At 35.7% G+C, this 12365-nt stretch overlaps 1 protein-coding gene across 1 annotated transcript in view; it reads right to left on the bottom strand.

The window, feature by feature from the left end:
• The window catches only part of OXCT1 (3-oxoacid CoA-transferase 1), a 163052-nt gene that overhangs the window by 8958 nt on the left and 141729 nt on the right, over positions 1 to 12365 (bottom strand). The window contains 1 exon segment of the mRNA XM_044681320.1: positions 3218 to 3298. Coding sequence (XP_044537255.1) covers positions 3218 to 3298 — 81 coding nt within the window.

Here is a 12365-nt window from a genome sequence, read left to right as displayed (position 1 = left end):
TATATATATATATATATATATATATATATATATATAGACTGCAATGAAGTCTAGAGATCATCCAATGGAAAATAAGGTACCTGTTATTAGATGGGAGAAACTTATTTCTCTATAATCCCAATGGGGGAATTCCAGCTGGTAGGGGAGAGCGTAAACAAAGACCAAGTACAAAGAAGGATATACCAGGAGAAAACCCATTTCACCATTATATCTAAAAAAAGAGAAAATGGGAGCCACTTGTCCCCAGAAGGGTTTGTTCATTATCCTCTCCCTGTCACAGCAGGATTTCACAATAGAGAGATTTTCACAGAGATAAAGCCAATAAAGGTGGCCTCAGCTTCTGGATAGGGAGCTTACAGTTCACACTCTGGCTGTGCTAATAAAAGGAATGATGGTTCCATGAATCTCAGCATCTTCTTCTTTCAAAGGGCCACTAATGGAATTTTTGCAGTTGTCTGTGGAGTTCTACATCTTCCCTCCACTCTTTAATCAGCCTGTGGCAATCTAGGGCACTCTTATTACTCCAAATGTTGCAGGGTTCTTCCTCCTTCATTCAGCAGAAATTTAATGAGTACTTCATATGTCCATAGTCCTAGTCCAAGGCCAACCTTTTAGTGAGGGGAGGAATGCGAAGGAAGGAAGGAATACAAAGAATTTGAAGATGTGGTCCTTTACTTTTAAATAATTTACAACACAATTGGGGAAATAGGATATGAGCATGTTAAATAAAATGAGATGAATGACAATAAAGACAACTTTCCTAGAGACCTCCCAAGACAGTTTATGATATGTGCCAAATAAGCAGTATGAATAATGTGAGTTCCAGGTTCAGAGGAAAGGGATAACTGTGGGGTCCAGGGGTCCCAGAAAGGGAAGGTTCAGAAAGGAAAGGGAACGTTGAATTTGACCTTGAAATGAGTAAAATTATTGATAGGTAGAAAGGAGGAAGAATGGTATTCCAGATGGAAAAAGGTAAGATTTTGGAGTCAGGAAGACCTAAGTTCAATCCTGGTGGCCCCAGACACTTATTAGCTGTGTGACTGGCTAAACCATTTAACCTGTTTGCGTTGGTGTCCTCATCTGTAAAATTGGGGATAATACATATTCACAAAGAATATATAGCCTAAGTCATCCTCAAACTACTTTCTGACCTGATATCCCATATCTGATATCCCAAATTCTTTATTCCAAATCAGTGGGTCTAGTTGCTCCCCTGAAAGAGATATGGAGACTCCCATTTTTTCTTTTATCATTCCCTTCTTCTGGAATATCCTTCTCCCTCCTTTCTACTTGTCAAAATCTTACCTATTTCCATCTGGAATACTAAAATGAATAATGTAGAAATGTTTTGCATGATAATACACAATCTAGATTGAATTGCTTGTCAGCTCCCAGAGTGGGAAGGAAAGAAGGGAGGGAGACAATATGGACCATTTAACTTCAGAAAACTTATGTGGAAATTTGTTATTAAAATAAAATGTAATAAAAAAAAGTAAAGAGGCTAAAACATAAAAGAAAAAGAAGTGGGGAAAGTAGGAATGGATTTATTTTCAATGACCTGCTTCTTCCAAGTCTCTCTGGGAACAAAGTTACCTGGTCTTCATATAAAAGGTAAGATGGAATGATAAAGAATGAAAGTATCTACCATTTTGTGCATACTGGATAGTCCTTATGAGTCTGTTTTACAAAACTCACATAAACAGCCCTAAGGGAGTACACATCAAAGAACAGAATACTTCTTAAGACCAATGGTGGCTACAAAGCTCATTTTAATAACCTCCTTTTATGTGCTTCTTAGAAAATTGGAATATGGGAAAGGATAATGAACTGGACCTAAGCTCATAAACAAAGGTCTTGCTACAAGTTCCCTGAGGCTCTCAAGACTTCCTATTCCCAGTGGTACGGCTTCATTAAATGTTTTCCCATTCATTTATTAAGAAGTTGAGTTACTGTGAAAAGACTCATTACATCTCAAATATGAGAGTATGCAAATTATATGATCGCAGATTTGGAGCTGGAAATGCCCATTAAGGCTATCTAGTCCAACCTATTCACTTACAGATAAAAACACTAAGATTTCAGAGAAATTAAATAATATGCCCCAAGTTACCCAGCTGGTAAATACTAGATGAGGAATTTGAACACCCAGGCTTCAAGTCAAATACTTTAAATCACTAGTTCACCTTCTAGGATCAAATATGGATCATGATGATGACTGGGTGATCCCAGTGATATTTCTCTCTCACTTCAGCCCTCAGCTTCAAAGTTAAATGGAAATGTCTATCTTGTTCACCAAGTTTTAGAATCATGCCAAAGGGACACATTAAGTTTTGATGGGGTACAGAAAAGAAGGTTAACTTTTTCAAAATATGGAAAGACCTTAATGAAATTATGAAAAGCAAAATGAATAGGACCAAGGGAACTTTATACAGCAAAAAATATTCTTTGAATAACAATTGTGAATGTCCACCTCAAGAAAAAGAACTGATAAATAGAAATAGGCACAATTTAGTTATATATATATATATATGTATATGTATGTGTATATGTGTATGTATATGTATATGTTTATGTATGGATAGATAGTCAAATGATTCCTTCTCTAGTGCAGAGAGAGGAGGGAGGAAGGCAGATATATGAGAAATGTATTGTAACAAATAAACAAACAAATAAATTTAAGCTTAAAAAAAAAAAAGAAACTGCTTAAAGAAATGGAAGACAGACCTTCCCATGCTAACTACATGGCCTAAAACTACTTGATCTTCCCCCAATTAAGTAAAAATAACCTTTGGCCAGCTTTTTAGAAGAGAAATGAAAAGCTTATATTTACATTTTTAGAGAGAACAAAGATAATCTGTGCGGATGATGCATGTAACAATAAATCTTTAACTCCTGTATTATTCAACAGGAGACAATTATTGTCATTTTTCTTTGATGATGTCACTTTAAGTTAAACACAACAGCATTTCAGAGGCATATGTATCTGTGAGTCTAACATCATGGAACTCACATTCTGAAATATTAAAATGATTAGTCCATTCTATTTAACCTATGCCAGGATCAAGCTGATTCTATGCATATGCTTTACATTTTCAGAAAGGCTCTATGCAACTTAAATAATGCTTTCAAATAAAAATGATGTGACAATAGATGCTAACAGACCAAAAAAAAAAGAAAAAGAAAAAAAAAGAAAAAAGGAAGGCACTTTACTTTTTACCTTTTCAGTAATGATACGGTTCACACACTCTTTCCCAGTCAGTGGTAATGTGCATTTATCCAGAATTTTGTGTGCATTTCCCTGCATAAAATAAAAAAAAAACCAGAAACAGTCTTTGGTAGGAGAGCTTATTAGAATTTATGTAGCTATAAGACAAAATGAAAAGATCAAAGAAATGTGTTTACATTCTCCTGTAAGTACATGTTTTTCTAAGACCTTTGTACAATGTTGTCTTTCTTTCTGAGGATGGTAGCTGTGCTGAAATAATTTCAAGAAAACTACCCAGTGATAGCATTTGAAAAACCACTTCCTTTCTCTGAAATACCTCTAACTATTTCGTTCATCCAAACCCACACCCAGTCCTAAAATGAAGGTAAAATTTTAAAATAGCAACTAAAAAGACACAAAACAATTCTCAAATAGTCATTACCTACATGCTATTTAAAAAACAACCTATTTAAATATATATCTAAACATCAAATATCCGCTTTGGGTTAGACTGAACCCAAAACTAATCCTTCATGATTCTAAATTTATATTTTAGACAATCCTTATCTTGTGTGAAACTTACAAGATCCAAATACAATATTACTTTTCTCTTCCTTCATACATTCTAGGAAGATAACCTCTGGGGACAACAAATACCATGTGAATGCCGAGACCTGATTTATTCACTCTTTAAAGACTGCACTGGGCAGCTAGGTGACAAAATAGATAGAGTATTTAGCCTGGAGTCAAGAAGACTCATTTTCCTGAGTTCAAGTCTGAGCTCAGACACTAGCCACATGACTCTGAGCAAGTCACTTAACCGTTTGCTTCAATTTTTTTCATCTGTAAAATGAGTTGGAGAAGGAAATGGCAAACCAATCCAGTATCTTTGCCAGGAAAAACATAAACAGGCTCATGAAGATACGACTGAAACAAATGAACAATAATAAAAGATGATATCATATGGGTCTTATAAGAAAAAAATAATGTTTCAGAGACTATGTTTAATTTAAAGGATTCCTTTTTCCTAAGAAGCCATGGAAAGAGACCTGAATTCAGACTTCACTGCCACTGGTGAGCTGCTCTGACATCCTCATAGGAATGCCAGGAAGACTGAATGAGAAAATATATATGGAAAAGGGCCCAGCAAGGATGAAATACTACTCAAACGTATTACGGTAAAATAATAACCAATCAGGGACCCAATTGGTGTGAAATTGGAATCTGTTACCCTAAAAACGACAGTCCCCAGCAAAAACTACGACCTCCAATAGGGCTGCAATCTTCAGCAAAACTACGATTCCCAGAACCCCACTCACTTCCTGTGGTTACTGACCTAGATAGGATATAAATTGGGTGGAGTCTAGCTCTCTTTCCTTCCTGTGGAAACTTTGGTGGAGTGGGCTTTCTGAGCAGGTGGATAAACTTAGTCACGTGGTTCTATTTTGTTAGATAATAAACTTTATAAATATAATACTTTAATTTAACTCTTACACTGGATAACATATCCATATCTAGTGTAGGAAAGGAGGCAGCCCCATATAAGTAAAAGATATAGATATAGGTACAAGCACACACCCAAGCACATATGGCTTTGTTGTTACTGTAGTTGTCCAGTTGTTTTTTAGTCATGTCCAACACCTCATGACACCATTTAGGGTTTTCTTGGCAAAGATACCAGAATGGCTTGCAATTTCCTTCTTCAGCTCATTTGATAGATCAGCAAACAGAGGCAAACGGGATTAAGTGACTTGCTTAGGGTCATATTAGCTAGTAAGTGACTGGGGGCAGATTTGAACTCAGGTCTTCCTGACTCCAAGCCTGGCAGTCTGTGGACTATGGCATCCCCAAGCTGCCTTATCACATTGCTAATTACTTTTAATGTTAACTCCTCTTTTAATGATCAATTTTTTTCCTTTTCTTATTTCAAAGTGAGTCTGCATATGCTGCAAAACTAAATCAAAACAGCTAAAATTTGTGGCAAATATTCTTTCTTATAACCGAGAGTTGTCCAACTTAGGACTACTATAACATATCAAACAGACATGTCAGAATGAATTCAGTTCCCAGATGCTGACATTAGGAACAATCTGTGTGCCTCTCAAGAACATTTCTACAGAAAAGAATAGGTTCCTGTTCTTATTATATGAACAAGATCTACATCTGGTTGGAAGGTAACCACTTGGCTTTAATAGAAAATAAGTTTTAGGAGAAATAATGAATTTCAATGGACAATGTTAACTTTCAAATTTGACCCATATAGCTCAAAGTCTTTCACTGTCTTTGTTTCCAACAAAGCCAAGGATTATATGGGATGCTATATTTAACATTTCTATAATGAATAAGGCGTATCTTTAGAATACATGAGGTCTTTTGTGAAAACTAAAAGCACTCACTCGTGCAGGAAATAACCTTGACATGGAATCGCTGAAACCAATGAAATGAATAACACGACTCAACACAAATCTTGGGATAAACAATACTCCTAGTTGAACAGATGATCCATAGAAAATTGATTTTATGTGTATTCTTTCCATATAGAATAATGTAATACAAGGACACCATTAAAGTATAACAAACACACACACATATGCACACACAAAAAGAGTATAGGCATAAGGATAAAAAGCTTAAAAAAAAAAAGAAGAGGTACAGGAAAAGCTAAGGAATTCCACAATTTCAAGATATAACTGGAGTAGCTGATGAAACCATGATAGAACTAATTAATGCTGTCCCCTACCTATATTGGGTTTAATGGTTACAATAGCACAAGGAACCAAAATGTGTAAATGACTCAAGGCTAGAACAAGAAGAAATCCTCTGTCATGGCTGGTTCATTCTATATGGAAAGAACTCCAAAAGAACTGAGATTTTATAAGCAACTTGTAAATATTCCTTCTTATGGACACCATGCCCTCACCTCAGTGCTGCAAGAAATAAGGTCCTTTTGGTGGAGTTGTGAATTGCTTCAACAATTCTGGAAAGCCTTTTAGAACTATGCCTAAAAAAATCACTTAATTAGGTGTACTTTAATTATGTATGCTTTGACCCAGCAATACCTCTACTAGATCGATCTATCTATCTATCTATCTATCTATCTATCTATCTATCTATTTATCTAAAACAGCTTTTTTGGAGATGGCAAAGAAGTGAAAACTAAGGGAATGACCATCAACTGGCCTGAACAAATTATGGTATATGATGTATTATGTGCTATAACAAGTTATGGAGGAGTTTCAGAGAAACATAAAAAGATTTGTATAAATGGATACAGAGAGAAGTGAACAGAACCAAGAGACTACCTTATATAATAACAACATAATAAAAGTAAACAACTTCTAAGCACTTAGGAAATATGACCCATACAATGACCAGTGAGTGGATCATTCAACAATATTTCATAAATGCTAACTATGTGCCAGGCAGTGGGGATTTAGAAAGACAAAAATAACTCTTGACTTTAAGGAACTCACAATCTAATGGGGAGCGACAACATATAACAACTATATACAAACAAGATACACATAGCATAAATTGGAGATAATCATAGAGTGATGAACCTAGGATATGGGGGACTAGGGAATCCTTGCAGATGGTAGGGGCTGTTAGCAGACACCAGAAGGAAGTTAGGGAAACCAAGGGGCAGAGATGAGAAGGGTTATGATTCCAAAGGACAAATGGTAAAGCTAGTTATCCACTTCCCAACAGAACTGGGATGGCCTCAGAGAGAAGAATGAGCCGTTTTTTTGGACATGGCCAACAAAGAGATTTATTTTACTTAACTATTCCCATAATAAAAGAGTTTTTTAATCAATGGGATGAGAAGATTTTGGAAAGGAAATAGATTTTTTTAATTGTCAAAAATTACATTCCACATATTTTCCTCATCCCGTTCTTAGATGCCAAAAGTAGTAAAATAACATTTTTAAAAGAAAAAAATACCTTCTTGTTGGAAGAAAAGCAGAGGACTATGGGAATAGAATGTTATATGCATTGGATCTGGTAGTTTTGCTTAATTGTTTTTCTTGTTTTGGGGAGAAACAGTTATATCCAAAAATAATGGCAATCCTTTGGTTTTTTTTGTTTTTACTTTTTTTCTTTAGCAACATGAGTAAGATGGAAATATATTGTGCCTCACTTCACATGTCTAGTAGATATTGTGTTTTGCATTCTGAATAGATGAAGGAAAAACAATTCAGAACAGAAAATAAAAGTTTTTAATTAATTTTTAAATGTGTATGCACACAAATAATGGTTATGTAACCCAAAAAGCATCTAGAAAACTACTTATATTTATAACAACAACAGTAATAAAGGAATGACATAAAATGTTTTGCTAAACAGCAGTTGAGATCTCTTCTTTTCCAAATTTCTTTGTTTCTATTGGTATAATAATTACTGCCTTGACATGGAATCTCTGAAACCCTAACCTTGGTAAGGATCTCAATTCCTTTCTACCTCTTTTTTTCATGATCTTCCTTTAAATTTTTTTTATACTGCTACCTTCAACAGACAACTTGAAAATCTCAGGGAATCTTCTGGGAAATTCTTGGAAGGATTAAGGTTCAATATTCTTCCTCACTCTCCTTAGTGAGATTATCTCTTATTAGGGTTCTTTATCTGAAGACTATGAAGCCCTAATAAGGTCTATGAATTTGGATGAGTCAAATTTTATCTCTATTCACTTTAAATTAAATTTAGCATTTCTATCAACTATTTTAAAAAAAAAATCTTATTCTGAAAAAGGGACTATAGATTTCCCCATATTGCCAAAAGGGTGCATGATACCAAAAAAAAAAAAAAAAAAAAGTTGAGACTCCTAATCTAAAGGCAGCCAGGTTGTTCAGTGGATAGAGATTTGGGTTTAGTGTCAGGAAAACCTAAGTTCAAATATTGTCTTTGACACCTTATGACTCTGGGCAAGTGATTTAATTTTTATGACTCCATTTCCATAACTATGAAATGTGTATAATAATAGCATCTATCTCCGAGGGCTGTTATAAAGTCAAAGGAGATATCTGAAAAGCACTTAGAGCAGTGTCTGACACACGGTAGGCACCTAATAACTGTTTATTCCTTTATTCTCCCTCTAACTTCACTCCTGGAATATCTTCATGATATGCTAAGCCTAACTTCAATAATGATAAATAACTTTGGCTAAATAAATCATCTTCAAAGAATCTCAAGCTATCATTATAGCTAAATTAACAAATGTTCTTTTAAAAAAACAGGTGGCCTGATTGCCTTATGGTCACCAGAATCATCTTCATATTTAATTAAAAAAAAACCAAGAATTTCCATTTACTCATGTACCTTTAGAAATATTTCTCAGCAATGGAATCAGAACCTACGCTCTTTTAGACATTTTGGGGTAAAGGCCTCAAAGTATAGACATATAAAATGTAGACAATGCCCCTTCAGGTGTCAAAATTCCAGTAATTCTGTGTTGCTAAGAATTCCAATGGCAGGAATAGTCCCAGTGAGAGATTTCTCACTTGTCAGTAAGTAAAAGTGCCTCAGAACCAAGGAAGATTGATTTCTGGGTCTGAGCTACAAAGTTGTACATTTCCAGCTCTTTCTGGCTTACTAAAATAATAAACTTCTTGAGAAGGCAGGGATTAAGACAGTTTTATGCTTTTATTCACAAGACCTAGAACAGTGCCTAGCATTCAGTAGTCATTTGTTATTTGTTGAATTGCATTAGTATAGAACGTTTTCGCATAAAGCAGATTTTATAATAATCTGTGACAGTGAAGGCACAAGAAAAGGTGGAAACTATGCAAGGATTGTTTAGAGTGTGGTTTAGTCATTTCAATCATGTCTAACTCTATGACCTCATTTGATGTTTTCTTGGCAAAGATACTGGAGTAATTTGCCATTTCCTTCTCCAGCTCATTTTACAGCTGAGGAACTAAGGCCAACAGGGTTAAGTGACTTGCCTAAGGTCATACTGCTAGTAATGATCTGAAGTCAGATTTTAATTCAGTTCCTGACTCTAAGCCTGGTGCTCTATCCATTGCTTCACCTAGTGGCCTTATTTAAAGATTTAGGAAATCTAAAAGACCAAGAAATATCTTTATTACTTAAAGAATAATAATTAAAAAAAACACAACAGTAGTGAATTGAGTTCTTTCTCATTTCTTATATTTGCCATTAACTATTTAATAAGTGCAATATGTCTGCAAAACATTTTACCAAGCTTAAAGTAAATCACTATATCAATGCAGGGAACAGTTGTTTTAGATATTATTAAATGTATTTCTTCTTTAGATAACACTTGAACAAAGGAGTGGCAGATGCCCCCTATTTGTGATAGCTCTTGAAATGCCAACAAGGTATGGAGACAGGATTTAGCAGTACTATACTGCTTTCAGAGGAGAGAGAGGTGAAAATTAACTCCTCAACCCACCATTAAAAAAAAATGTTGAGATACTTCATACTCCACATAGAGTATAGAGTATAGGTAGTATACAGCTATCAAATCACCATCATTATCACTCTATTCCAGAGAATCTTCTGCCCTTGCAAAAGCATGTCAGTCTAGACAGAGAAGAGAGGAAAAAAAAACTCAAGCTTACTCATATTCAGTTTGCACTTGATAAAAGATCCCAACTTATCCTCAAATGGCTTCAATTGTAGTACTGAGCCATCTCTGAAGCAAAGAGAATTCCCATTTTAGATGAGCCTGCAACAAGTTTGGTTTATAGACAAATTGAAAACAAAAGGAGGGAGGGAGGGAGGAAGAGAGAGAGACAGAGAGACAGAGAGAGAGACAGAGAGAGAGACAGAGAGAGAGAGAGAGAGAGAGAGAATGGGCCAAACAGGAAACTGGAATATAAAAGCATATCCCTCCAAAGTAAAATCTTTAGAACTTTTAAGACCTTAGGAAACTAGCCACTTATCTATAAAAAGGATATTTATTATCATGGTCTAACCTTTAATTTCTCAAAAGGTTGCTTCTACGTAAGCCTTAGCCCAGAGATAAATGAGCTTCTATGACAAGAACCACTGGGCACGGAGCTCTTTGCTTGTTCCACTGATATCTTGGGGTTTCACCTTGAATGATTCTTTCCATCTCAATATCCCTTGGTATAAAATGGCATAATTCTTTGTATTAGCTCAAAGCAATTCTATCAACTAATCAAAGTCTTGGTGGGAGCTGAACCAGGTTATTGGTAAGTTCAGTTTTGTAAGCAGCATAATGCATTTTGTAGGATACTCTATCATCACCATGTAAATGGAAAATGCATCATTCAATTTAGTTTGACAGACATTTATGAGCATTTGCTCAGTCTCTGGCACTATTAGGTACTGGGTAGACCTACACTGGGCAGTTAGGTGGCTCAGTGGGGAAAAGAGCCAGGCTTGGCATCATGAAGATCTGAATTCAAATGAGACCCTGAGCAAATCACTTATCCTCTGTTTGCCTTATTCCATTGCAGACAGAAAAGGTAAACCACTCCAGTATATTTGCCAAGAAAATCCCATGGGCAGTATTGGGGTGCTATGGCCCATTGGGTCACAAGAAATCAAACACAACTGAAAAACAACAAAAATATACATAGATTGAGACGAAGAGAGGGCAAGTCCCTGTCCTCAAAGAGTTTCCATTCTAACCTCCAAGTGTTGGCTTATAAGATCCAACTCTTGGAGGTAATTAAAATTAGTCCCAAATAGATCCTGATCACTAAATCCCATTATAAATCTGCCATAAAAGGATCTTTCTAAGCTCCAATAACTCAAAGAAGTTAAACTGGCCTGATAATGACTTTACTCTGTCATGGTTCTGGGCCCCCAGATGATGGTAGACTGCAATCCTTCTGTGGCTTAAGTCAACAATCTTTCTGAGTTGCTGTGACTGATAATTATCGACACCAAATTGCTTTAATGAATTTGAAATGGATAAGCCACTTAATCAAGGACTTATTTTTTCTTTTTAATCAAGGACATATTGCTAAAAATCATCCTTGAAAAGACTGTCCCAGATTAAATTCCACAAGGTAAGAAGCCTGGATTTAAAGACCACCTCTCTTCACAAATTGGCTATGTGACCCTGGGCAAATCAATTAACCTTTTGGACTCAGGCACTGATCTGCATTAGCTCACTCTGCCAGTAAAATTAAAGGCTATGACCTCCCCCCACAAAAAAAAACCCAAACAAAAAAATAAATAAACCTTTAACTCTAAAATTCTAAATCTGTTAGCTTCTGAGAGGTTTGTTCAAAAATAAATGAGAATTTATTTAGGTCACATTTTCTAATATTTCCTGGAAAGAAAAAAAGGGTGAGGGGCTGACAGGACACATTACTCAAAAGATTTCCATATGAGCCCCTCAAAAAGTCATATACATTAGGCATAGCTTATACCAAATAGACCAATTATTCACCGAGATATATATATATATAAAACTTCAGAACAATGTAATTATTGGCTCTTTTCTTCTCCTCAGGATCCAGACCTCCTACCGGCCAAAAAATTGAAATATAAATAAGATCCAAGCCTGCTACAGAAATAGGCCTCTCATTTGTGCTATTAAAATAGATGCCTCATCTTTGCTTCTATAGGGTAACTGACAAGTGTGACTAAACTCTTCCCTTTCATAAACTGACGGCTTATACTCCTGGCAATAGGTCTTCTGCGCTTTACATGGGGAACAAAATCGCCTGCTCTCAGGCAGTCAAGGGAAAGTGGCAGGGTAACAGAGTTAAGAATTTGAGACTAGGAGTCAGAAGGTGCTCTTGGATCTGCTGTTAAGGTCCTTTGGGGTTCATTCCAAGAATGGAGGGAACAGCAAACGCCTTTATAATTAATAGCTTTCCAAACTAGACTCTTCCCCCCAAGCTCTCATTTTTCTTGTTGTTCAGTTATTTTCAGGAGTGGCTGACTCCTCATGACTTAAATTGAGCTTTTTTTTGGCAGAGAGACTGGAGTGTTTTACCATTTCCTTCTCTAGCTCATTTTATAACTGAGGAAATTAAGGCAAATAAGGTTAAGTGACTTTTTCAGGATCACCAAGCTAGTAAGTGTCTGAGGATGGATTTGAACTCGGGGAGATGAGTCTTCTTGATTCTGTAACAATAAAGAGAGACTCTGCCAAAATTGTAATAATAATAAGAGCCAAGTAACCAATGTTATGATAGAGGGGATATATATATATATA

Source organism: Gracilinanus agilis, chromosome 1 (genome assembly GCF_016433145.1).
Source record: "Gracilinanus agilis isolate LMUSP501 chromosome 1, AgileGrace, whole genome shotgun sequence".
NCBI classification, from domain to species: Eukaryota; Metazoa; Chordata; class Mammalia; order Didelphimorphia; family Didelphidae; genus Gracilinanus; species Gracilinanus agilis.
This window is presented reverse-complemented; position numbering and strand designations above follow the sequence as displayed.